The sequence below is a fragment of the Megalobrama amblycephala genome, linkage group LG19 (genome assembly GCF_018812025.1).
Source record: "Megalobrama amblycephala isolate DHTTF-2021 linkage group LG19, ASM1881202v1, whole genome shotgun sequence".
Lineage (NCBI taxonomy): Eukaryota > Metazoa > Chordata > Actinopteri > Cypriniformes > Xenocyprididae > Megalobrama > Megalobrama amblycephala.
This window is the reverse complement of record NC_063062.1, coordinates 40,170,110-40,193,580: the sequence shown is the minus strand read 5'-3', so window position 1 is coordinate 40,193,580 and position 23,471 is coordinate 40,170,110. Positions and strand designations below refer to the sequence as shown.

At 38.8% G+C, this 23,471-nt stretch overlaps 1 protein-coding gene across 3 annotated transcripts in view; it reads left to right on the top strand.

The window, feature by feature from the left end:
- The window catches only part of zgc:158464 (uncharacterized protein LOC791139 homolog), a 129,137-nt gene that overhangs the window by 97,723 nt on the left and 7,943 nt on the right, over positions 1-23,471 (top strand). For 2 of the 3 annotated variants that reach the window (XM_048168493.1, XM_048168492.1), the window contains 2 exons: positions 21,080-21,254; positions 21,336-21,455. In XM_048168493.1, the coding sequence (XP_048024450.1) occupies positions 21,080-21,254; positions 21,336-21,455 (295 nt within the window). Of the gene's footprint in view, positions 1-5,146; positions 5,291-21,079; positions 21,255-21,335; positions 21,456-23,471 lie in introns of all 3 variants that reach the window. The other variant, XM_048168490.1, reaches the window with a different exon arrangement.

Below are 23,471 nucleotides of genomic sequence, written 5' to 3'. Positions count from 1 at the left end.
TTAGTTTCCTATTTAGAGTATCATTTCATTAAATCATATTTAATATTTCCATATTCATAAAAAACCCATTAAAGGTATAGTTCACCCAAAAATGAAAAATCAGTCATCATTTACTCACCCTCATGGCTGTTCAAGCCCAAAGTTTAAATGTAATAAATTCTATGTTGAATGAAATAAAAATAAAAAAATTCTAAAGATATTTGAATGTCTATTTGATGTTTTTCTCAGTTAACACAACAATGACTTTAAATGATCTTTTGTGGGAACCTGTAATGGACAAATTCATTTGGCTTCATGTGGTTATGGATATAAAGCAATGCACAATATAAGCATAGCGTACCTAAAGCAAACCATCAATATCACCTCCCACCTCTCAGTTAGTTTCATTTAAGCTTTAACGTTTAAAGTTCATTTTGTGTGTTTGAATATGCAAAAATGTATGCAAACTTCTGTTCAACTACTTCCTTAGATAGTCTCGGTTCAGTACATTTCGAGTTTTCACATACAGTACAAGCCAAAATTGGAGCAAAGTGTGAAAACACCCTGAAATGAAGACAAAACATCACCTCCTCCTCCAGAGCTCCTGTTTACCAACACAGTCATTTAGCATGAGGGATTTTGCCAAGGCTGTAAAATGCACTAATCCTCACAATATGCTGCATTACCACAGGGCGAGCGCTTTTCAAAAGACGCCAGCAAATGCTTTCTGGCTTAACGCAAGAAGCGTTACAGCCTCTTAACCGACTTCACCTTCAGCATGGAAGAGCTGCGATACACAATTCATCTTATCTGAGTGTCAGCGAATGTGTGCGACCTGTGCGAATTCACTTCTCTGCCTTCCTACGGGGGACGAGAGACGAAGCTTCCCTCTCCCAAAACAATTACACGCTAATCTGCAGAGCCGAATGAGAATTAGCTCTTTAATCAGGCTGCTGGCAGGCCTTTACTTCACCCGCTGTGGAGGAAGTTATTATATTAGCTGTCAAAAAGGCTGACCTCACTCTCACTCTCTAGATCGGGACAATTCAGCAAAAAGCCAACGGATAATGGCGGCTCTGTCAATTGCCATCATATCACGCCGTTGGTGAGCAATGCTCATCGTTCTCAGAAGAGCGTTATTCTGCTGGCTCGAGATTCTCACCTATTATGCATCATCTTTCTTTAGTGTGTAATGCTGCTGTTTGAGCATGAAAAAGGTTTCCAGAGTCCCTCCAGTGGGAGTTCTTCTCTTTATCAGTGTCAATGTTTCTCCCTGAAACGCCTCCAGTGTAGTCTTCTTCTAGTTTTCTTCCGGGAATAAACACGTCAGAATATTCCTCATTTAAATAATTCATGCGCAGAATAAAGGGGCGGGGCCTGGTTGAGTTAGTTAGTAGTCTGTTGAAACTGGTGGTTATGGTAAGGGGCGGGGCATTTCCCAAACACCAATCACAACACACTGCTCCAGCCGGCCAATCAGAGCACATTGTGCTTTTCAGAAGGAGGGGCTTCATAGAGACAGGAACTAAACAGAGCGTTACTGACAGACTGGGAAGAGAGGAGCTGCAACAATGGAGAATATGAGGAAAATAATCAACATTCAAGCATGAAAACCTGCTCTAGTAGAGCACAAAAACAACATCAAGCATTATAGGTCCTCTTTAATGTTTATTTCTCTCTCCTAGAAGTTTGTTAAATGATTCCCCTCTGGAGTCAAAGACAAGGGCGAGTTCATAACCGAGAGCTTGAGTCCGTTTATCGTCTCGTAAAACGCACGGCGGCCTGACAGGGCGGTCAACAAGCTGCCAGCTTTATTCTAGATGCGCTGGCAGTTTTGCTCGTTCTCCTGTCAAGCGTTGAGAGCAGCCGATGCCAAATGAATCACAAGTGTGTTTGCTTTGAGTTTCACTGTGCGTTCGCATCCGTCCGGCCTCCGGGAGCGGTTCTGTTTGTGTCTGGTGTTTGTTTTGGATTGTGTGTCGTGCCGAGCTCTGTTTCTGTCAGCACACCGACAGGGAGAAGATGCACAGAAAGCAAAATGAAGGGATTTGTTCCGTGTTTCATTAATAAAGAGACACAGCTCGGGGCTTAAGTGACAGCGACGTCTCATTTCTTCCACAACAAACTCCCAGTGCTCACGGACTCACTCTGTCGTGTTTTTAATTAACTGGTGCAGTGGAGTCGATTCACATACAGAACTGGTCACTGGGAGGAGTCGAGATGCAAAGAAACTGTGGCTAATGTTGCCACGAATGAATAAACACACAGATGTGCGCAGTCATGTCTCTTTCTAATGAAGTTCTAATATAGTCACCATGTCATTACAAGCTATGCTAATAACAAAACAAGTACCACACAGAACCTTGATTATTTGCACTGTACTGTAGATGTACAATGTGATTCTTTGCAGTACATTAAACTGTCCTTCAGTGTTGTTTTTGTGTGCTTTAAGGCCTTTGCACACTGAGTCCGAAATTCGCATGTGAAACTTTCGCACGTTAAAAAATAAATTCGACCTCACGTTATTTAAATCGCGTTTGCACACTGCCTCCGAAACCTTTGTCCGTCAAAAAAATATTCGGATCAGGTTCGATTTTCTGCATTTTTCGCATCCGTGGCATGCATTTTGAGAGACGTTTTGACAATTCAGAGCCAACGTATGCGAACGCAAAAATCCAGAATGCCATCTGACAAGTTGATCCACGTTGCCTACAGCACAAAACAGCAGCACTGAATGACAAACAACGTGAGGAATACAAAGAGACCGAATATAAAGACAGATTGTGCCAGTAGCAAAGCATCAAACTGAGCATCTGACATCCTGAAGTAAACTTTGAAACGCTCGGATAATAATGCAGCTCCTTGATGAGGTGAATTCTCCCTTCTCTCTATGCAATCTTGAAATTGGATGGACCCAATATTTCCTCTTTTTAAGGAGAAAGAGGACAACTAAATCATGCTTACTGCTTGAAGACTTCATTTTGTATTGTTTTGTTTTGTTTTTTTTCGCAACGCATTCATTAATACGCATCGGACTAAGTGTGCAAGGTCTCGAATTTTTAGGATTACGAATACGAAAAAATGCATGCGAAAATTTTGGACTCAGTGTGCAATGGCCTTTATTGGGAGACACATTATAATGGTGCAATATATTTTAATTGATCTTTATCTGTCGATAGGGATGCGGCGATATGAACATTTTGGCCGATACCGATAACCGATAATTCTTTATATTTGAAAGCAAATAATTGGCCGATATATTTCAAGCAATTCAAAACCTTCAATGCAAACAGTGCACATCTGAAATGTCTCAGCTAAAGGAAATAATCCATTATTTATCGGCTTTAATATATCGGACAATTTTTTTTATTGGGCCAATAATGATAACATTAAAAATGAACATATATCGGCCGATACCGATATTGTGGCCAATATATCGTACATCCCTATCACTGTATATATAGAATATTTAATTGTGCATGCTCATTTCCTGTATGTTTACATATAGATCACCTTTGTCAGCATTGAACACTCATTTAAATTAATCTTTAAAAATGCTAATCAATCATTTAATAAGACTGTTAAATGTCTGTTTTTCATACTGTACATTCACTTTTACCATTTAAAATGATTGCATTTTTTGGTGCATGATTTTTTAGTTGAAATATTGTATTATATTATTATCAGCCATTTGTCGGTTATCAACCATGAAAATAATGATTGGTCTATGCAAGATTTTTAATATTGTGGATCCTTAGTGTTTTAAAGTGCCTCTTTTCTGCTTTTTCACATATTATCTTTCATGTGGTGTGTAATAAAGCTGTTTGTGACTGTAAAAGCTCTGTTTCAGAGATCAGATAAATGGAGTTTTTGTCTCCTGAAAGAAAGAATCGATTCTGAACTGAAGCGAGTCATCAGTAATTCAGTCTCACTTCCTGCTGAATCTATGTAGGTTTGGAACTAATTTGCATAATGCCCACCTCTGGTGTTCATTGGCTGAACAGCGTCTCTTTGCCCCGCCCTCAATCACTGTAGTTGTATCTGAGACTGTTCATATCGAGAAGACCAAAGCAAATCCACTTTGATGAGACTGATACGGTAAAACCGACGCCATCGTTACTGTTCGTATCACTGTGAATCAAGAGCTGGGATTCAGATAAGATAATGAGCGTTTGGTTTCTGACCAATCACAGCAGAGCAGCTCTCAGAAAGGCGGGGTTTAGAGAGACCGAATCTCTGATCGAAGCGTTTCAGACACTGAGAGAAAAGAGCTGATGCTGCAGTGGATATTATGAGAAAATTAAAGTGTTTTTGACCTTGGATGCATGTAAACTTAATGTAGGAGACTCCCTTTAAAATAGCATAATAGGGGCACTTTAATAACTTAGTATAACATATTTTGGTTCATGAATATAGCTGTATTAGGGTCCAGACAGATTCATGCTCTCTCTGTTATGATATGGATCCGCTTCTCTTGTAAACGAGTGGGATGTTCACTAGAATAGATTTGCTGTCACCGGATGGCTGCACTTGGACAAGATTACATCCAGGAAAGCTGCATTAATAGAGAGAGAAAGAGAAAAGTGCATTTGTTTACTCCATTTATTGTCTTTGAATAACACACTAGACAAGATCTGACACGTCTGTAATGAAAGCAGCATATGGAGGAGGTGCTGTGTGTGTGTGTGTGTGTGTGTGTGTGTTCCTAATGACCCGTATAATATGGAAAAAATAATCATTTGAATCCCACAAAGACTTCTTAGTGTCTTTACTAGGAGTCGACTCTGTTCACCTCACTCTCAGAGTGCTTATCAGTGTTTTATTAGTTAACCCTGTAAAGCCTGACATAATAATCAGAAAAATCTGTTCCCAAAAATCGAAAAAATAATGCATATATATATATATATTTGTGTTGAGTATCATATTTGATGCATCAGGCTTTTATGGCTCATATAGTGAGAATATGGAGGAAAAAGTAGGTTTTATAGGGTTGAACGCTCTGCATTGCTGTTTGTTTCCTTCCTGTTTCCTGTTTCCAAGTCTGTGACTGTTTGCCCTGCTGACCTGATCCTGCCTTCACTGACGCTCCTCTCTCCTTTCTCCTGCCCTCCCTTTCTCCATCCCTCTTTCCTCCTCTCTTTCTCTGGTTCTGTCTGGCTCTCTGCAGTAGAGATTAAAGTCATAAAGGATCTGCCGTGGCCTCCTCCGGTTGGGCAGCTCAACACCAGTCCTCCTATAATGGAGGCGGTGGAGGCTCCGTCCTCTCCAGGACTCAACGCCACAGCGTCAGCCTGTGACCAGCACCAGCACGGTGGGTCCACCCCTAACCCGCTCATTTCCCTTCATGAGATCAATAGTTTGCTGATGTCTCCAGTAATCTGAGGTTCAGAAGAGATCTTAATGTCTCAAGCTTTGTATCTCACATGCGACTTCATATGTCACAATGTGACTTTTTATTTCTCATAATTGCTTATAACCATGCTTTTGTTTCTCATTTAAAACTCTCAAAATTACTTTTTTTTTTCCAAACCAGAAATGGACTGGCAAGTAAACCTGATTATTTTAGTAGATAAAAATTACCATTATTTAAATAATACTTAACCCTTAAATGCATGACTGTTTCACCAATCATTCTTACATATTCGGGTCTTTATCGACCCGGATCAATATCTAACACAGAAGGATCTCTACCTGTCGCAATAATATAAAACTCCTCTGATATTTGAGTAACAATTACAGAAGAATAAAATAAAGCATATTATAGGGCTCCATTTGAGCAGATGTTTTATGCCATCATCACTGTCTTCGTCAGAGCTCATTTCCCAGTAAATTCAGCTAATAATAGGCTAGTTTTATGTTTGAGGTCACGAATATGAGCCCATTCGTGATCTCAAAAGTATTCTCAAAACTATATAATTTTCAACATCTTCAAAATCAATATTTCGATCACTAACAGCTTCACCAGATCCATCCAGTAAGAGTTACAGTCATATTTGATTGCGTTCAGTACTTGCTCTGCAATAAATCGCTGAGCCATTTCATGTTTGTTTTATTATTTCGTTTTCTATCTGAATGAGTCGTCACTTCAGCATTGTGTTTCAGACATTGCCACCTTGTTGAATAAAGGTGAATTGCACCTTTTCTGTCATCTAAGATTCAATTATTGTTGTGCAGAAAAAATATACGTACACTCATACACACTTCGGGTCGTTCGTGACCCTATACAATTTTTACACAAAATGAACGCAAAAATAGGCATTCTTTTATAATTTTATGATTTTTTTCTTGTTATATTCTTTGTAATAAATTGATTGAGGAATACCAAGAAGGTTGATGTCTAACTTTAAAAAATGAATGAGGAGGAGGGTAGTGAATGATGTCCTGGGTCACTAAAGACCCGAGGTATGCATTTAAGGGTTAATGTGTTTATTAAACATAAGATTTTCATGATCATGGAAAACCTGGATGTTTTGGAAGGCTTGCGCTCACTTGATCTGTGTGTGTATCAGGGCGCTGCTGTAAAGCCAATGCTTAACCCTCAGCTTGTGTTCGGGTCATTTTGACCTGGAGAGGTTAACGTTATCGCATTGGACTAAAACTTTACTCACTCAAATTTTGGGAGATTTTTTTGTAAACACACACCTTGTTACACTTGTGGTGTTCCAGTACAAAAATGATCTGCCTACAAAAAATTGCTTATAAATCTCTTGTTACTCTTTATTATCACCAAATATTGGATTCAATCTTTTTGTCAACTTGTTTTCTTTCAATTATCACAGGTTTTGTATTTCTTTTTGGATCTAATTGATGGTAAGCCTCCTATATCTGAGCTTATGCACCTACATTTTTGACCAAAAAAGCACTATTTGTGGGCAGTTTTGGCAATATTGAATAAAAATGTATAAAATGTATTTGATAAAATTGACTTTTGCTCTAAAAAAAAAATGTAATTGGCTAGAAAATACTCTGCAAAATTCTGTTAAAAATACAAACCAGTACTTAGCAACAACTGGAAAAGCCTCAAAATGTCTGAAAAAATAATATATATATATATATATATATATATATATATATATATATATATATATATATATATATATATACACACATATTATACAGTCAAACCAAAAATTATTCAGACACTAGATACAATTTTTGATATATTTTTACTAGTGGGTTCAGGACACTATAGTTGGTTTCTGTAAGTGAGGATAGCAAAATAAAGTGAACTGTGACATATTATACCCAACAATTCTTCATACAGTGGACTACCAGCAAAATTGATAAAAATTTGGAACCAAAAATTATTCAGACACTTTGACCTGATTAAGTGTTTTCTGACACAGTTTAACTCTGAGATCTCGTCATATTTTATTACCATTTTTTTAAACTATGTTTTTTAAACATCTCTTTCTCTCTGGATGTCCATTGCTGAATTGTGACGTTCCCACTCCTGAAAACAGGTGAAGGGCTTTTGAACACATGAAGCACATATGCTCAGATAAATGTAATGGGCTGCGCTGAGATTAAAGTGTCTTTCTGCCGGTACGGTCCAAATATAGCATTTGCTTCCACTGAAGCAGAAAATCACCGAAGGCTTGAGTCCAGCTTTCCTGAAAACACCTCATTGGCTTTTATAGAGCTCAGCGTCTGCAGATCCAGGTCTGACACTCAAAACAGCCACTTCTGAGACGTTTAGTGTTCCTCACTTCACAGTTTACCACCTCTGTGTAACACAATCACCACCTTCCCATGTTTGCACTTCATTCATTTGACAGGGAAATGTGGAGAAGCGATTGTGCCCTGGAGATTACAGATGTTCAGATCCTCAGGAATACGGTTTAAGTGATCAGATGACTAGAATTCGTGTTTCCATTTCAGACTTTTGGAAAGCTTACGCTCACTCGATCTGCCTGTTGTATCAGGGTCCCTCCATAAAGCCAAAGAATGCTTAAAAGGCGTATTGCGTGTCGCTCATGAACGCTCTCCAAATCCAGATTTATGTGTCAGACGGCAGAGTGAAGGTATCCGTTTCTCGCAGTGGTGCGTGTGGATTTAAGCACGCCGGGCGGCTGTAAGTTAACCTGGATTGATCCGGGCAGCGGGTTTCCTCTAGAGATTAACCGTAAGATGATCCCGTCACTCCACTTCCTCACAGGAATAAACAGGTTAAAGGGTCGTTTCACAGAGACAGGCTGAACGCTGCTTTCTGCTCTCAAATTCACATCCAGAAACATTTAACTCTCTGGTGTTGTTCATTTGGGGGTCACACTTGTGTTGTTCGTGGTCAAAAGTGACTGAACACCTGAAATGTAACTTTATTTTATGTTCATTAAAATCAATGTAATATACTTTTGTTCAATAATATTTTTTGTTTTTTATTTTGTATTGTGAGAGAATTTCATGCTACTAATTAATATTTATACAATAATTATGATCAGTTTTTTTCCATTGAAAATAATACACATTTTTCCCTATTTTTTAATTATTTTTCAATTAAAGCTGTATTTCATGTTAAAATAGAGACAATGCCTTTAAAATCCAATGTTTGGAGGTAGATTAGTGCCATCTGGTGGGAGTAAAGAAAAGAAAAACATCTGTAATGTCGTGGTGTAACCACTAGATTCATGTATAGCTCTACAGGTGCTGGTCATATAATTAGAATATCATCAAAAAGTTGATTTATTTCACTAATTCCATTCAAAAAGTGAAACTTGTATATTATATTCATTCATTACACACAGACTGATATATTTCAAAAGTTTATTTCTTTTTATTTTGATGATTATAACGGACAACTAAGGAAAATCCCAAATTCAGTATCTCAGAAAATTAGAATATTACTTAAGACCAATACAAAGAAAGGATTTTTAGAAATCTTGGCCAACTGAAAAGTATGAACATGAAAAGTATGAGCATGTACAGCACTCAATACTTAGTTGGGGCTCCTTTTGCCTGAATTACTGCAGCAATGTGGCATGGCATGGAGTCGATCAGTTTATGGCAGTGCTCAGGTGTTATGAGAGCCCAGGTTGCTCTGATAGTGGCCTTCAGCTCTTCTGCATTGTTGGGTCTGGCATATCGCATCTTCCTCTTCACAATACCCCGTAGATTTTCTATGGGGTTAAGGTCAGGCGAGTTTGCTGGCCAATTAAGAACAGGGATACCATGGTCCTTAAACCAGGTACTGGTAGCTTTGGCACTGTGTGCAGGTGCCAAATCCTGTTGGAAAATGAAATCTGCATCTCCATAAAGTTGGTCAGCAGCAGGAAGCATGAAGTGCTCTAAAACTTCCTGGTATACGGCTGCGTTGACCTTGGACCTCAGAAAACACAGTGGACCAACACCAGCAGATGACATGGCACCCCAAACCATCACTGACTGTGGAAACTTTACACTGGACCTCAAGCAACAGGGATTGTGTGTCTCTCCTCTCTTCCTCCAGACTCTGGGACCCTGATTTCCAAAGGAAATGCAAAATTTACTTTCATCAGAGAACATAACTTTGGACCACTCAGCAGCAGTCCAGTCCTTTTTGTCTTTAGACGCTTCTGACACTGTCTGTTGTTCAAGAGTGGCTTGACACAAGGAATGCGACAGCTGAAACACATGTCTTGCATACGTCTGTGCGTGGTGGTTCTTGAATCACTGACTCCAGCTGCAGTCCACTCTTTGTGAATCTCCCCCACATTTTTGAATGGCTTTTGTTTCACAATCCTCTCCAGGGTGCGGTTATCCCTATTACTTGTACACTTTTTTTCTACCACATCTTTTTCTTCCCTTCACCTCTCTATTAATGTGCTTGGACACAGAGCTCTGTGAACAGCCAGCCTATTTTGCAATGACCTTTTGTGTCTTGCCCTCCTTGTGCAAGGTGTCAATGGTCATCTTTTGGACAACTGTCAAGTCAGCAGTCTTCCCCATGATTGTGTAGCCTACAGAACTAGACTGAGAGACCATTTAAAGGCCTTTGCAGGTATTTTGAGTTAATTAGCTGATTAGAGTGTGGCACCAGGTGTCTTCAATATTGAACCTTTTCACAATATTCTGATTTTCTGAGATACTGAATTTGGGATTTTCCTTAGTTGTCAGTTATAATCATCAAAATTAAAAGAAATAAACATTTGAAATATATCAGTCTGTGTGTAATGAATGAATATAATATACAAGTTTCACTTTTTGAATGCAATTAGTGAAATAAATCAACTTTTTTGATGATATTCTAATTATATGACCAGCACCTGTATATAAAAGACTTCTCTGGTTGTTTTTAGGCATAAATACGTATTTTTATAAAGTTGTTGATTTGGATATATATTTAAACATTCTCGAAGACTCGAAGGTTTTTTGAAATGTTGATTTGAAGTGTCAGTTTTTGCAATAATTTTTCTATTCAAACCTGAACCCAGAGAAAGAGGTTCTGTTACACATAACATGAAAATTCAACAAAAATGAACAGGAATGATTTCTGGCTCCGTTTTGCCATATTGTTACAGCCACACCAGTTCATTTGTGTGTGTGTAATAGTGTGTTGTGTGTGTGTGTGTGCTTGAGTGGGTGTGTGTGTGTGTGTGTGTGTGTGTGTGTTTTGTTCTCTCTGTATTTTAGAGTGTAACCCCTTTCTTGCTGTGCACTTTTTTCTGCATCGTGGCTGATTTGATTGACAAAAAATTGTCTGTATTTTGCCTATTTTCACATTCATTCCCTGTGGCGGTCATTTTTGACCATGAACAACACAAGTGTGACTATTTTTTCATGACCATTTAGCTGTTTCGAATAAATTCCACAAATTTTGGGGGGGTCACATAGCAACTGCCATAAAAGTCACAGATTTTTGTACCACTCCAACAAAATAAAAATTTTTTAATTTCCAAACATTTTTTTCAGTCTAAAATGACCAAACGACACCAGAGGATTAAAAACATTTCTGTTAATTTAAATAAAGCTGAGATGAAATTAAATATAATGGATATCAGATGAAAAACTTAAATAAAAATTAGAAACTATATCTTTATTGTTATCGTTACAGTTATTATTGTCGATGTGAACAGGCCTTTAGTCATTAATTTATTAATTTTAGTCATATTTAGATGGTGAATTTGTGCACAAGTGCTGCTTTAGAGATTTAGAGTCTCTGTTATTGTGCTGATGCATGTCAAATCTGAGATTTAAAGCACCAGTTAACCTCACTAATCCACCAGCCCGTTGTTGAACTACTAGTCGACCATCTCGCCGTTTGTTCCTTTGTTCCCATCTATAAGCAGCTGACAAGCTGTCTCATCAATCTGACGAGATTTTAATTTTTGCATGCTACTTGATGGGCCAGAAATAAAATTTGCATATAAATATGGGCAAACTCTTTTGTTTGCTCCAAGAAAAGCTGGAGCCCTTTGTTTTCGGCTATGAATTAATTGTTGCCGTTTTCCGGTCCTTTCTTTCAGGCCTGTGTCTCTGTAGAATATGAAATAATATAATTAAAAGATATCTAGATTTCATTATGTGAGCGTGACTGTGAGGCTTAAGCCCACGGAGGCCTGCTTTTCTTTGCTTTTGTGAGTCCCGGGGTTTAATGAAGGCAGGAAACAAAAGGCAAATCTTGTGCATGTGTAAGTGGCCCGTGACATCCAGCTGTTATCAAGCGCATGTTATTTTAGCCGAGCAGGACTGACTCCTTGAATGAGGCTGCAGAGAAATGCGAACGGATGTCTTCATCACGCGGTTTCACCTGCCCGTTCTGAGTCTGCCGGTCGGGGTTTTCTCAGTGTGCGTTCAGAATATGAATGCGACCGTGACTAGTTAATCACGGCAGAAGTCAGACCAGAGAACTTAATTGCAGCCTGTAATATGGCGGTGAATTACGACCGGCCCTCCCCGCTGAGCGCCTTGCTCGCTCGATGGAAGTTCCATTAGTGAATTAGTAAATGAGAATTAATTAGCAGCTTTAATTAGCAAATGTGTTCAGAAGTAACCCTCGCTGTGTTTCGACGTGGAATGGAGCCGTTTAGTGTCCGTATGCGTCGTCTGTCATCGGTGTGCTTCAAGACAAACCAACGTGTTTAATGCTTCTGTGGCATCGATGTTTTTATTCCTCAGAAGCTTCTCAGAATTGTGTTTAGGAAACAGGAAATGATGATATGAACTGGATCTGGGAATCTGAAAGTGCATACGCCAGTTTCTATGCATAAGTTGTGATTTATAAAAACAAACTTGATGGGAAAATTTCCACACATCCATGCAAACTCTGACCCATGTGTACGAACATTTTGGAGACGGAGCAGTTTGGCGACACCAATGGTGAGCTGAGGGACTGACGGAAGCTGGTCTGAAAGCAGTTTCCTTATGAACACACTTTCATATTCATACAGAAACACTGAGATGATTGACAGGCCACCAAAGCGCAGCAGCATCTGTCTGCCATTCCTCCAGTCTCCAGTCCTTATGGCCAATTAAAGTCACATGTTTGATTTTACCTCGAATCCCTTTGAGTTTTCTTATCTCCTGGTGTTCTGTCTGAATGGTTCTTATCCGCTCCTCCCTCTGCTCTGTGATGAAAGACAAATCTTCACCCATCCGTCAAGCTCCGACTGACGCTTTGATCTGATAAAGGGATTCCATTTGCTCACGTCACATTCTGTGTCCTTCTTCTGTGAATCACCTGCAGAGTGTTGTTGTTTAGATCAGGTTCACTGTGGACATTCTGGCTAGAGGAGACAAACTCTGTTGTAATAAATGTAAATAAATCAACTTTAGACCTTGTTCATTTCTTTTTAATCTCTAGAAGGATGAGTCTGTTTGCCCCTGTATAATAATACACATACAGTGATTTTATAGCTGTATTATTGGTCTTAGTTGGCGTTCGACTGCTGGCTGAAGTAATGTTATTGGAAACTGCACAACTGGCCGTAACTTTTGAAAATAATTAAAAGAATAATAGGGCCTGTGGTTTCTGCAGAATCCAGTCATAAAAAAATTATTTACTGTATAACGCGGGATGTTATGTCATTGAGAAATGTTTATGGATAAATCAAGGGCTGCACAAAGCTCTTCACCGCAACCCGCCAAAATAAAAGTTCAGAAAACTATCGGCCGATACGCACACAGACTCGCTGCTCTTCACCGCAACCCGCCAAAATAAAAGTTCAGAAAACTATCAGCAGATACGCACACGAACTCACAGATCTCCATCACAACCTGCCAAAATAAAAGTTCAGAAAACTATCTGCAGATACACACACAAACTCACTGCTCTTCACCGCAACCCGCCAAAATAAAAGTTCAGAAAACTATCGGCAGATACGCACACAAACTCACTGCTCTTCACCGCAACCCGCCAAAATAAAAGTTCAGAAAACTATCGGCAGATACGCACACAAACTCACTGCTCTTCACCGCAACCCGCCAAAATAAAAGTTCAGAAAACTATCTGCAGATACACACACAAACTCACTGCTCTTCACCGCAACCCGCCAAAATAAAAGTTCAGAAAACTATCTGCAGATACGCACACAAACTCACGGCTCTTCACCGCAACCCGCCAAAATAAAAGTTCAGAAAACTATCTGCAGATACGCACACAAACTCAGTGCTCTTCACCACAACCCGCCAAAATAAAAGTTCAGAAAACTATCTGCAGATACGCACACAAACTCACGGCTCTTCACCGCAACCCGCCAAAATAAAAGTTCAGAAAACTATCTGCAGATACGCACACAAACTCACGGCTCTTCACCGCAACCCGCCAAAATAAAAGTTCAGAAAACTATCTGCAGATACGCACACAAACTCAGTGCTCTTCACCGCAACCCGCCAAAATAAAAGTTCAGAAAACTATCTGCAGATACACACACAAACTCACAGATCTTCACTGCAACCCTCCAAAATAAAAGTTCAGAAAACTATCTGCAGATACACACACAAACTCAGTGCTCTTCACCGCAACCCGCCAAAATAAAAGTTCAGAAAACTATCGGCAGATACACACACAAACTCACTGCTCTTCACCGCAACCCGCCAAAATAAAAGTTCAGAAAACTATCGGCAGATACACACACAAACTCACTGCTCTTCACCGCAACCCGCCAAAATAAAAGTTCAGAAAACTATCGGCAGATACGGACACAAACTCACTGCTCTTCACCGCAACCCGCCAAAATAAAAGTTCAGAAAACTATCTGCAGATACACACACAAACTCAGTGCTCTTCACCACACCCGCCAAAATAAAAGTTCAGAAAACTATCGGCAGATACACACACAAACTCACTGCTCTTCACCGCAACCCGCCAAAATAAAAGTTCAGAAAACTATCTGCAGATACACACACAAACTCAGTGCTCTTCACCGCAACCCGCCAAAATAAAAGTTCAGAAAACTATCGGCAGATACACACACAAACTCACAGATCTTCACCGCAACCTTCCAAAATAAAAGTTCAGAAAACTATCTGCAGATACACACACAAACTCAGTGCTCTTCACCGCAACCCGCCAAAATAAAAGTTCAGAAAACTATCAGCAGATACACACACAAACTCACTGCTCTTCACCGCAACCCGCCAAAATAAAAGTTCAGAAAACTATCGGCAGATACACACACAAACTCACTGCTCTTCACCGCAACCCGCCAAAATAAAAGTTCAGAAAACTATCGGCAGATACGGACACAAACTCACTGCTCTTCACCGCAACCCACCAAAATAAAAGTTCAGAAAACTATCGGCAGATACGGACACGAACTCACAGCTCTTCACCGCAACCCGCCAAAATAAAAGTTCAGAAAACTATCTGCAGATACGCACACAAACTCACGGCTCTTCACCGCAACCCGCCAAAATAAAAGTTCAGAAAACTATCTGCAGATACGCACACAAACTCAGTGCTCTTCACCGCAACCCGCCAAAATAAAAGTTCAGAAAACTATCGGCAGATACGCACACAGACTCGCTGTTCTTCACCGCAACCCGCCAAAATAAAAGTTCAGAAAACTATCGGCAGATACACACACAAACTCACAGATCTTCACCGCAACCCGCCAAAATAAAAGTTCAGAAAACTATCTGCAGATACACACACAAACTCAGTGCTCTTCACCGCAACCCGCCAAAATAAAAGTTCAGAAAACTATCGGCAGATACACACACAAACTCACAGATCTTCACCGCAACCCTCCAAAATAAAAGTTCAGAAAACTATCTGCAGATACACACACAAACTCAGTGCTCTTCACCGCAACCCGCCAAAATAAAAGTTCAGAAAACTATCAGCAGATACACACACAAACTCACTGCTCTTCACCGCAACCCGCCAAAATAAAAGTTCAGAAAACTATCGGCAGATACGGACACGAACTCACAGCTCTTCACCGCAACCCGCCAAAATAAAAGTTCAGAAAACTATCTGCAGATACGCACACAAACTCACGGCTCTTCACCGCAACCCGCCAAAATAAAAGTTCAGAAAACTATCTGCAGATACGCACACAAACTCAGTGCTCTTCACCGCAACCCGCCAAAATAAAAGTTCAGAAAACTATCGGCAGATACGCACACAGACTCGCTGTTCTTCACCGCAACCCGCCAAAATAAAAGTTCAGAAAACTATCGGCAGATACACACACAAACTCACTGCTCTTCACCGCAACCCGCCAAAATAAAAGTTCAGAAAACTATCGGCAGATACACACACAAACTCACGGCTCTTCACCGCAACCCGCCAAAATAAAAGTTCAGAAAACTATCTGCAGATACGCACACAAACTCACGGCTCTTCACCGCAACCCGCCAAAATAAAAGTTCAGAAAACTATCTGCAGATACGCACACAAACTCACGGCTCTTCACCGCAACCCGCCAAAATAAAAGTTCAGAAAACTATCTGCAGATATGCACACAAACTCACTGCTCTTCACCACAACCCGCCAAAATAAAAGTTCAGAAAACTATCAGCAGATACATACACAAACTCACGGCTCTTCACCGCAACCCGCCAAAATAAAAGCTCAGAAAACTATCTGCAGATACATACACAAACTCACGGCTCTTCACCACAACCCGCCAAAATAAAAGCTTAGTTTAACTTGAAGAAATTAGTACAGAAATATATTACTTTTATGCAGCAGAAAGCACTTTTCAAAGTAAAAAAAATAAAAATAAAATAATAATAATAATAATATCATTGCATCGCTGCTCATTTGCATAGTCAAATTTCTCTCAACTTTGCATCACTGGACACGCCCACTTCACATTGTCACTACTTTTAAACAATTACTCTTAAAAAATAAAGGTTCCAAAAGGTTTTTTTGTTTGTTTGTTTTTTTGCAGTGATGTTATGGAAGAACCATTTTTGGTTCCTCAAAGAACCTTTAATTGATCAGTTCTTGAAAGAACCATCTTTTTCTTAGTTTGAAGAACATTGTAATAGTCTAAAGAACCTTTAGATTCTGTGGATGTTAAAGGTTCTTCATGGAACCATCAATGCCAATAAAGAACCTTGATATTTTATCACTCTCATTGAAAGTGACTTTGAGATGTTCGTCACTGCAGATCACTGTATTGTGTGCGAACGCCTCCTTTAAACCGCAGCAGTTCCACAGAGGACTGCCAGTCACTCTCTCCACATACAAAAATAGAGCTTTTAGTTTTGTTTGACAAGTGGCTTTTGTTGTAAGTGGTTCTGAAGGAGAGCGAAAGGGCACGTAAAAGCTGCTCTCAGAGACGAACGCTTAGAAACAGAGAGATTGACTGCTGACCTCAGGAACCGCCGGCAGTCAGCGCAGGTAAACCGTTTCACCGGCCCGAATGTTTAGTCTATTAGACATGAAAAGGTCAAAGAAGTCTGTGTGCCAAAGTACGAGTCCTGCTGCGCTGATGTGACGTTCATGACTGAATGTGATTGGACGTGCCGTTGTCACGGTTACAGTCATGTTCTGTGCTTCATGAGTGTAATTAGAGTTGGTTTTGAGGGTCACGCAGGGGTCACGGCCGGTGTTTGTCACATTATGATCCCACACAGCCGTATGTTCACGCCGCCCTCCTTATTTCACCCTCTTCACCCTGTTTTCATCTCTCTCACTAACACACACTCATCTCAGTTCCTGAAGAGTGTTCCCATTGTGATTTGACAGCTATGATAGGGTTGAGAGGCGGCAAGTACCTTTGCATGGCAGGTTTCCATGGTAACGGAGCATTTCTCCACCGACGTACAGTATATTCCAAACAGTAAACAAAAATTATGACATTCCATCTCTCACTCATGCAATATGCGAACACACACACACACACACACACACACACACACACACACACACACACACACACACACACTCCCTGCTAGTATTCAAGCAGAAGCTTTTATTCATTTGAATATTTATAACACTCATTGTTATACATTTAATACATCCTGATTATGCATTTGTATGCACATAATCTGCTGTAGTTTGATTGAGTGTGTTTACGTAATAGGCTGACATATTTGCAATACCATGTTACTGATTTGTGACCATGTACTGTGATTTAACCATGATTTTACTCGACTCATGATAGTAACGTGAGATAGTAATGCTGATTTGCTGCTCAAGAAACATTTCTGATTATTATCAATGTTAAAAACAGTTGTGCTGATTCATTTTTCTCAAAGACTTAAGCATTATATGAGAACTGCAGCACAAAATGCAAGTTTTCCCCCATAAATCTCAAGGTCACTAGTTGCCTGTTAGTTTAGTAAACATGCTGGTTCTCTAGGAAAGCTGTTTATTGGTTGTCATACTGGCCTCTAGTGGCTGCTTCCACTACAACACAATATATGATTTCCCTACCGGAAACATGAATGCTTTCATCTGATTCACTGTAAGCAGAAACTCTGATACGAGAGACGAGATTAATTGATCTGTGATGCTGTAAAGAGCCTGAGTCACAGATCAGAGTGTTCGTTCACAGTAATTACACTCTTACACTGAGACAGAGAGATTCAGAGCAATGAGAAAACAAAGACACACACACACACACACACACAGACCTTCAAAGACCACCACACTGCAGACAGAGAGAGGACTGGGTTAGGAGTGCTGTGGAAATGTGTGTGTGTGTGTGTGTGTGTGTTGTGAATCTGGTCACAGACGCTCGAGGCTACAGATGGATCCATCAGAAACATGAGCTCTCTCACTACAGCTACATCCTGTGACCTCTGACCCCCCTGACCCCTGTGACCCTCATGCAGAGCAGCAGCATCTCATGTGGGGATTGATGCCCTTTACTGGGCCTGTTTTCTTTCTTCTTTTGTTAATCAAATTGTGTGTTTATAGACAAATATCAAATATACTATTCTGTAGATGGGTTTTTATAATGCATCAGTCCTGAAAATATGAGCTTCAGCCACTGAAATATGTATATATGATGTGTGTGTGTGTGTGTGTGTATATATATATACATACATACACAGGGCCTAAAATTAACACTCGCTAAATGCCAAATGCAAGTACAAATCAGTGTTTGTCAGTAAATTAAATGGTGTCAATCGGCAGTTTTATGGTAACATTTTATGAATTGCAGTGCAATGTTGTGAGAACATGAACGTGAACAAATGTGAACGCGGGTCAGTTGACGGGCCAGTGTTGCATCATCACGAAAGTTTAAGCTTTTTCAATTTAAATATTGAAGCTCAAGAAGACGTGAAAGAGAACTCAAATCATTACTCACACGCTGTGTTGGAAGCTTAAAACATCCGAAGCGCTCGTCTCAGACTGCGCACAAATACTAAATTGAGCTCTTTCACATCTTCTTGCACTTTAACAGACAAATTCACACACCAAAAATGAATTAAAAAAGAATCAGCAAGTATCCTAGTAAACACAGTCAGTCACGTCTTAAATGAACGTAAACAGTAGAGAAAGTAAACGCATGTGTACAGTATGTAGGCTAACAGTGTATTAGATCTGTGCATTATATCTTAAAGTGACAGCATCCTAATAATCCTGCTGCTGTCTGTGTTTTTAATGTTAATCAAACAACAAAGGACAACGAGAAATTCACTCACTGCTATTGCCTGAATAACTTGTGTAACTTTAATAAGGATTAATCTATGTTTAATGTATGCAGTGTTATTTTACATTTGATTTCTGTAGACTTACCTGAAAAACCTTATTGTTTTACTGACTGTTTACTTTTAAATTTATATTAGGGTATATTAGGGGTGTGACGAGATCTCGTGAGATTTCTCGCCGAGGTGAAAAGCTGTCTCGCAAAATTGCCATGATGGAGTGTGAGGGTGAAATTAGGATAGAATATGCCACCGCTGCTATATTTGCATTACTTCTCCACTGTCAATTTGCTTTTTATAGAAATAAAAACCATTTAATTCAGTTGGATAACGGTCACTTCAATCCCATCCAGCTCGTCCAACACAGAGCCATACAGAGTGCAGCAGGATCAGATTTCACTGATCACATGACGAGATGACTGACGAGACCATGGCGGAGGATTCGTTGCACAACAGAATCTGTCTGATAAATGTCTTTTCTTGTAGATTGCATGATAATAATTTAATCCAATTTCACTGGATATTCGCATCTATTGTACAGCCGAACATTATCACAAAATAAATTCTTGACCGGATGATCAGGAACCGACATCGAGCAGATCATTTTATACAATAATCAAAATATTTAAAATGTAGTTTTAATTGAAATAATTTTTATTTCTTATAATGGTAATTTTTATAATTTGAATCTTTTTTATATGTATTTATTTCACTACTCAGTATTGAAATCTCATGCACATGATCTATTGACACGGCAGAGATGGTTATTGACTGAAATGTTTAAATGGCCAGATATAATGTGTGCTGAAATGTCCAGCTGTGGCGTCTCAGACCTGCAGTGTTTGATCAGTGGTGTGAAGCAGCATCGGTCCAGAGCTCTCACAGATAACAGTGTTTGTTCAGGCTCCTGTCTGCATCTGTCCCATGTCTCTGTGTTTAGATTCTGCACAGATGAAACGATGCTGTCGGTCAGTCAGTCCTTCCACAACCTGCTACAGACATGTTTCCACTCTCATTGTGTTCCCTTCTTATTGCATGTCTGTGTGTTGTGTTTGATTGCACAGTCGTAGGTGAGAAACCTGCGGTCCCGATCCGACCCGCTCAGTTGAGATGTTTTATGAAGTGTCCGTCTCGTCTGAAGCTCCTCTCATTACACGGAGGATGAGCTTCAATCCCTCAGGCGCGCACAGATACTTCATTCGATTGAGTTACGGCCAGGAGGGAGTTTCTGCTCAATAAAACACCAAGCTCAATGTATGGATTGCTGGTCTTACAATGCCATGCTGGGAATTTTCTTCAAAAACTATTTCTGGAAAACTGTGACATGCTAGAGGAGTTACAGGTCACCTGTGGATTTTAGTTGGACCTCTAATTACAAAAACAGAAAAGAGAAATAAAAAATTGAATATATATATATTATTCATAAAATTATTAATTCATTTAAAATATTATATATGACAATATTTCAGTGGAATTTGTGGTGAAAAACTACATTACCCATGATGCTATGCAGAAATAGTTCTTTAGCTCCGCCCACTCCCATGAAGCACTACGAATTATGTAACCAAGTCTCCTTATGCTCTCAAAATACTTAAATATTTGTATATATATGATATTTTGCAATAAACGCAAAATATATTAATTTTTAAATGAATACTTTTATATTTTGTCATCATTTTTAATTCAGTTATGCTGTTTGCAATGCTTCATGGGATTGTAGTTCTTTCCCTCACTAAAGCCATTAAGTTCACAGTCTTGTAACTTTGTATTTTTGTGATGTTATGATTCTGTTATGTTTTTTTTATCTATATGTTTATATATGTCTATTGCTTTGTCAATATTGTGCTATTTCAAACCAATTTTTGAAATTTCATGCCAATAAAGCTCAATTGAATTGAATTGATTCTCCTGATTAGTTTGGTTCATGGCTTATAATGCTTTATCAAAGACTTTATTAAAATCCCAATCGGAGAAATAAACGGAAAAATACCCCCAGAACCAATGCCTCTGAAAAAGTTTGCGGCTGCTACTGCACTCTATTATAATATTTGCCGTTTTCCTCCTGTTACAGTGCAGTTTGACGGTGTGGAAAAATCCCGGATGTCTCCCACTAAAGATCTGAAGTCTCGCCCGCTTCAGCGACACTCCAGCGGCTGCCTGGTCAACACTAAGATGAGCTCTCTGGACCCGAGCGGCCCGAGCGTGGGCGAGCGCATCGACCCCTCCATGCCTCTGGAGAGCCAGTTGTGAGTTCGGCACGTCTGATTCGCAGTGGTTTATTTAAGTGTGATGCTCTTCCTCTTCCTTACACCGTCTCTCGTTCACAGCTGGTATCACGGAGCGATTAGCCGGACTGACGCCGAGTCTCTGCTGAGGTTGTGTAAAGAGGCCAGTTATCTGGTGAGAAACAGTGAGACCAGTAAGAACGACTTCTCCCTCTCGCTCAAGTAAGAGTCTCACCGACACACACACACACACACACTTGTGTGCTCCATCAGATTGTGTAGTTTTATTAGTATCTTGCATCTGTTATTCCCCGCATCACTTCCTGTCCTCTTGCAATAAAAGCAGCGGAAAGGTCAAGAATAAACAAGTCACTTATTCCAAAGAAAAAAAATCTCTCCTGCATCTTTTCCTCCTCTCAGCATGAGCTCATCTCGTGTAAGTCATCCTGTGCTGACGTGTGATTTTCTCCAGCGCCGTCACCTCTTAACCCTTCACACGCTCAGGCCTCCATCAGTCCCTCACACCGTAACCTTTCACCGCGCCTCAGACGCTGACGCGCCCCGGCACACGGTAATGCAGACTGACGCGGCCGCGGCTCTTTTGGGCGGGTGAGGCTCAGGGGAGCAGCGGGATGTAAGGAGCGCTGCGGAAGGACCTGTGATTGAATCGCTCCGCTCTGACATTTTACAAAGCCAGTGTGAGCGTGAAGTGACTTCTTCACCTTTAGAGCAGTCTCCTCTCATCAGCTCAGAGAGACTCGTCTGCTCTGAAGGTCAGTGAAGTCACGCGCTGGAGACCTTCTCTGAGTTATCAGCGTGTGTTCCTGTGTTTGGAGCAGAACCAGCAGAGATTTGTGCGGCGAGACATTCAGGAACTTGTTGTGTTTTTACACTCAGATGAGCTGTAATGTTGCCTAAATAGTCCTGTTTTTTCTTCTGTCAGTGTTGTGAAAAATTCAGCACTGAGGAATTGACTCCGTTTTAACTCATAAATGTGAATCTGAATCGAAATTACAGGAAGATGAATTTACTGAATTTCAATTAAAAGAAAATCAATTTGAAATTCAAACAGCGTTACCTCTAGCTTAATCTACAAAAGAAAGGATGCATAAATAAATATATGAATGAGTGAATACATAAAAGACTATAAATGAATGAATAAAATGAATGAATGAATGAATGGATGAATAATTACTTGAATATATCAATAAATGAATGGATGAATGAATGAATACATAAATATATAAAAGACTATAAATGAATGAATAAAATGAATGAATGAATGAATGAATGCATGAATGAATACATAAAAGACTTTAAATGAATGAATAAAATGAATGAATGAATGAATGAATGAATGAATGAATACATAACAAACTATAAATGAATTAATAAAATGAATGGATGGATGAATGAATGAATACATAAATATGTAAATAAATTAATAAGTAAAATTGATGAATAAATTAATACAATAAACAAATACATACATAAATATATAAATAAATGAATGAATGAATAAATGAACAATACATGAATATATAAATACAGGAATGAATAAATTAAAAGAAAAAAATCAACAAATAATGCATAAATAAATATATGAATGAATGAATGAATACATAACTATAAATGAATTAATAAAATAAATTATTAAATATATATGAATGAATGATTACATAAATATATAAATTAATAAGTAAAATGAATGACTAAATGAATACAATAAACAAATAATACATAAATATATAAATGAATATGAATGAATGAACAATACATGAATATATAAATACATGAACAAATAAATGAATAAATTAAACAAATAATAAATATATAAATGAATGAATGAATGAATGAATGAATGAATACATAAACTATAAATGAATCAATAAAATGAATGGATGAAATGAATGAATGAATAATTACTTGAATATATGAATGAATGAATGAATGAATGAATGAATGAATGAATACATAATAACTAAATAAATGAGTGAATAAAATAAATGATTAAATAAATATGAATGAATAAATATGACTGAATGAACGAATACATAAATATGTAAATAAATTAATAAGTAAAATTGATGAATAAATTAATACAATAAACAAATACATACATAAATATATAAATAAATATGAATGAATGAATAAATGAACAATACATGAATATATAAATACAGGAATGAATAAATTAAAAGAAAAAAATCAACAAATAATGCATAAATAAATATATGA